This window comes from Scomber japonicus, chromosome 19 (genome assembly GCF_027409825.1).
Source record: "Scomber japonicus isolate fScoJap1 chromosome 19, fScoJap1.pri, whole genome shotgun sequence".
Taxonomy (NCBI): domain Eukaryota; kingdom Metazoa; phylum Chordata; class Actinopteri; order Scombriformes; family Scombridae; genus Scomber; species Scomber japonicus.
The window spans coordinates 30,367,047-30,372,046 of NC_070596.1; the positions used below are offsets into that span (position 1 = coordinate 30,367,047).

Here is a 5,000-nt window from a genome sequence, read left to right on the forward strand (position 1 = left end):
ACCATGGTAACTGATGCTGAACGGCTAACCTGCTCCGGGATAAATCACCATGGTAACTGATGCTCTGAACGGCGAACCTGCTCTGGGGTAAATCACCATGGTAACTGATGCTGAACGGCGAACGTGCTCCGGGAGTAAATCACCATGGTAACTGATGCTGAACGGCCAACCTGCTCCGGGGTAAATCACCATGGTAACTGATGCTGAACGGCTAACCTGCTCCGGGGTAAATCACCATGGTAACTGATGCTCTGAACGGCTAACCTGCTCCGGGGTAAATCACCATGGTAACTGATGCTGAACGGCTAACCTGCTCTGGGGTAAATCACCATGGTAACTGATGCTGAACGGCTAACCTGCTCCGGGGTAAATCACCACGGTAACTGATGCTCTGAACGGCTAACCTGCTCCGGGGTAAATCACCATGGTAACTGATGCTGAACGGCTAACCTGCTCCAGGGTAAATCACCATGGTAACTGATGCTGAACGGCTAACCTGCTCCGGGGTAAATCGCCATGGTAACTTACGCAGGTTAGCCGTTCAGCATCAGTTACCATGGTGATTTACCAGGTAAGAAGTGAACCAGCGTCGTGGGATGGAAAACCCAGAAGTTACCTCAATAAGAGAAAATCCAGCTTCGTAGTACAGACCTCTGGTAACACGCACACGCACACGCACACGCACACACACACACACACACACACACACACACACACACAGGATATCTTAAACAACATTATGTCTCAGTTTATTTTCCACAGAATCTGATTAAAACCACATTTAGTACAAAGTTTAATACATGACGTTTAAATATGAGTCCTAACCCTAACCCTAACCCTGTCTGTCTTTCTCTTATCTTTTAACCCTTTACATACTCTTTATATTCTAGCTTTTCACAATAATAAGTCTCTATATTAGTCTATTAATCATTTATGAACCCCAAATCATTCATCAATACCTTTTATCAATCAATAATGAATCAGTGAGTGTTTCAGAGAGCAGAGAGAGTTCATTCCTCAGTTTCTAAAAAGCATCGGTCTAATGTTTCATTACACAGGAAAACACAATGATTTCAATTCATTATATTAAATGTGAATAAATCATAGTTTTTGAATAAATACAAGTCAAAAATGTGCAAAATGTTTTAAAAAGTTGAAATATTTCCATTTTTTGTATAATCTGGGCTGTATGTTTGACACCTTTTAGTTTTTAGCTGTTTTTAAGCAATTTTTTTAGGTTTTAGGAGTTTTTATAATAATGATAATGAATTTAACTTGTATTGCACTTTACATTTCAGCAATCTCAACGTGTTACAGAGCAGGAAAGAAAAGAAAAAAGAAAAAGAAAAGGTTAAAAGAGAACACATTCATTATATTAAATGTGAATAAATCATAGTTTTTAAATAAATACGAGTCAAAAATGTGAATCAGCTGCATAAAAATGTTTTTAAAAAGTTGAAATATTTCCATTTTTTTGTATAATCTGGGCTGTATGTTTGTTTTTAGGAGGTTTTATAATAATAATAATACATTTAATTTGTATTGCACTTTACATTTCAGTGATACAGAGCAGAAAATAAAAGAAAAAAGAAAAAGAAAAGGTTAAAAGAGAGCATATATAAAAGACACTTTATTAAAATGTTTTAGTAAAAAGAAGTTTTTAGGTGCTTTTATTGTGAAGTTCAGCTTTGATTTAAGCTCCACGCAGCCTTCCTTTCTTCCTCTCTTCTCCTCTTCCTCTCTTCCTCTCCTCTTCCTCATCATCAGTTCCTTATAGTTAGGTTTAAAAGAGAGCAAATATAAAAGACACTTAGCAACTTTAACTTTAGTAAAAAGAAGTTTTTAGGTGCTTTTATTGTGAAGTTCAGCTTTGATTTAAGCTCCACACAGCCTTCCTCTCTTCCCCTCCTCATCATCATCAGTTCCTTGTAGTCTCCATGTGTTGATACAGATCTCATGATGTAGGTGTTTAAACTTTGTCTTTCCTCTCTCTGACCTCTGACGATGTAGAAACAAGAGCCGTGTGGTGTTGAATGTTATCACCGTCACGACTTCCTTCTAAAACCTGACGGACGTTTAACTTCCTGGAATACTTTACATTTTTACTTCCTTGAAAACTGTCGATCTTCAACAGCGAGCTCACGTAGGAAGATTTAAAAAAAAACACACACTATAAAACAGATTACACAGCAGTTACCATGACGATTAATCAGCTGATTCATGTCAATCACAGCAGCTCACACATGTTTTAATTATCTCTTTATTAAAACAGCTGATGTGAGGTTTGTTTTATTTAAGGCGGAAACTCGCCGTTGTTTTATTATCAGTTCATCTCTCGACTGTTTCTCTTGTGAAATCAACGAGTCATCCAGTTTCTAAAAGGTCAGAAAACAGTGAAACGTCGACGCTTTGAGATGATTAATGATTAATATTCACATTTAACACTCCTGTTGTCCTTAAGGTCAAGGAAGGATAGGAGGAAGGGAGGAAGGAAAGGAGTAAGGATGAAAAGAGGAAGGAATTTAGTGGAGATGGAAGGAAGGAAGGAAAGAAAGGAATAGGGAGGGAGGGAGGAAGGAAGGAAAGGAGTAGGGATGGAGGGAGGAAGGAAGGAAAGGAGTAGGGATGGAGGGAGGAAGGAAGGAAGGAAAGGAAAGGAGGGAGGAGGGAGGGAGGAAAGGAGTAAGGATGAAAAGAGGAAGGAATTTAGTGGAGAAGGAAGGATGGAAGGAAGGAAAGAAAGGAGTAGGGAGGGAGGAAGGTAAGGAGGGAGGGAGGAAGGAAGGAAAGAAAGGAGTAAGGAGGGAGGGAGGGAGGTAAGGAGAAAGGAAGGAAAGGAGTAAGGAGGGAGGGAGGGAGGTAAGGGGAAAGGAGGGAGGAGGGAGGGAGGGAGGAAAGGAATAAGGATGAAAAGGGGGAGGAATTTAGTGGAGATGGATGGAAGGAAGGAAGGAGTAAGGAGGGAGGTAAGGAGGAAAGGAGGAAGGAAGGAAAGAAAGGAGTAAGGAGGGAGGGAGGGAGGTAAGGAATAAGGATGAAAAGGGGAAGGAATTTAGTGGAGAAGGAAGGAAGGAAAGGAGTAAGGAGGGAGGGAGGAAGGAAGGAAAGGAGGAAGGAAGGAATTATTAATGAATCTCGACTGTTTCTTCCATTAATTAATAAATCAGTCAGTTTATAAAAGGTCAGAAAATAGTGAAAGTTGTTCCTCAAAGTCAACGATGCAACAATAAAAGAAGCTGGAATCAGTCTGAATATTAATTAATAATCAAAATAAATGTCCAGTTTAGTTTGTTTCAGTCATTAAAGTCTAACCCACATGTATACATACAGTAAATAATCATATATTCTTATTTTCTTCATCTCTCTTAGAAGCAGAGACAAACCAAAAATAAATAAATAAATAATTTTCTACAACGTATCAAACCAAAAATCTGAAAAGAAATAGATTTTATATTCTTGTTTTTCTCTAAAATTGTAATTTTTAATCTCCTTAACACAAATAAATCTCATATTAAGTCTGATGATTGGATGTTTGCTGCTGAGATGCATCATGGGAGTTGTAGTTGATCTCTATCTCTAAAGGTTTTTATCCCCACATTCTTTAATCTTTAACTTTTTAATCAAATAATCTGATAGTTTGTTTAATACAGAGAGACAGGAAGCAGAGAGAAAGGGCTTCAGATTAAAAGTAGTTGAACTCTGACCCCTGGTGGTCACATGACATCACTGCAGCGTAATCAGCTGTTTTGTGTTCACAGTTGAACTCTGACCCCTGGTGGTCACATGACATCACTGCAGTGTAATCAGCTGTTGTGTATACAGTTGACCTCTGACCCCTGGTGGTCACATGACATCGCTGCAGTGTGTAATCAGCTGTTTTGTGTTTACAGTTGACCTCTGACCCCTGGTGGTCACATGACGTTGCTGCAGTGTGTAATCAGCTGTTTTGTGTTTACAGAGCAACAACGTGGTTCAGCATCCTCACATGACTCACCTGCACCCGCTGCTCTCCTACAGTCCAGAAGCCTTCTCACCTCAGAGAGCCTCACCTGGCTTCTCTCCTGATGCAGGTACCTGTCTCCTGTCTCCTGTCCCACCTGTCTCACCTCTGTCCTGTCTCACCTGGCTCCTCTCCTGATGCAAGTACCTGTCTCACCTCTCACCTGTCTCACTTCTCACCTGTCTCTCCTCTCACATCTCACCTGTCTCACCTCAGAGAGCCTCACCTGACTTCTCTCCTGATGCAGGTACACCTGTCTCACCTCTGACCTCTCTCACCTCTCTCACATCTCACCTGTCTCACCTCTCACATCTCACCTGTCTGACCTCTCTCCTGTCTCACTTGTCTCTCCTGTCTCTCCTCTCACATCTCACTGCTCACCTGTCTCACCTCTCACATCTCACCTGTCTCACCTCTCACCTGTCTCTCCTCTCACCTCTCACTGCTCACCTGTCTCATCTCTCACCTGTCTCTCCTCTCACATCTCACCTGTCTCACCTCAGAGAGCCTCACCTGGCTTCTCTCCTGATGCAGGTACCTGTCTCACCTCTCACCTGTCTCTCCTCTCACCTCTCACTGCTCACCTGTCTCACCTCTGTTCTGTCTCACTGCTCACCTGTCTCCTCTCTACTGTCACTGCTCACCTGTCTCATCTCTCACCTGTCTCACCTCAGAGAGCCTCACCTGGCTTATCTCCTGATGCAGGTACACCTGTCTCACCTCTGACCTCTCTCACCTGTCTCACTGCTCACCTGTCTCACCTGTCTCACCACGTAACTCTCGTCTGCAGGAATGTCGAGGCCTCCTCACTCCGCCTGCTACCCCGTCTCTCCTGGAGGAATGGCTCAGATCCCTCATCCTCTGGGCTGGCTGTGAGTCACACACACACACACACACACACACACACACACACACACACTCTCACACACTCTCACAGACACACACACACACACACGGTTGGACCCTCATGTGACTGTTGGACTCTGTGTTTCTCTCTGAG

The 5,000-nt window shown here is 42.3% G+C and overlaps 1 protein-coding gene across 2 annotated transcripts in view; it reads left to right on the top strand.

The window, feature by feature from the left end:
* LOC128380140 (transcription factor 7-like 1-A) overlaps positions 1-5,000 on the top strand; it is a 31,383-nt gene that overhangs the window by 21,999 nt on the left and 4,384 nt on the right. Inside the window, exons 3-4 of one of the 2 annotated variants that reach the window (XM_053339842.1) lie at positions 3,959-4,070; positions 4,791-4,872. In XM_053339842.1, the coding sequence (XP_053195817.1) occupies positions 3,959-4,070; positions 4,791-4,872 (194 nt within the window). Of the gene's footprint in view, positions 1-3,958; positions 4,071-4,511; positions 4,535-4,790; positions 4,873-5,000 lie in introns of those variants that run through there. The other variant, XM_053339843.1, reaches the window with a different exon arrangement.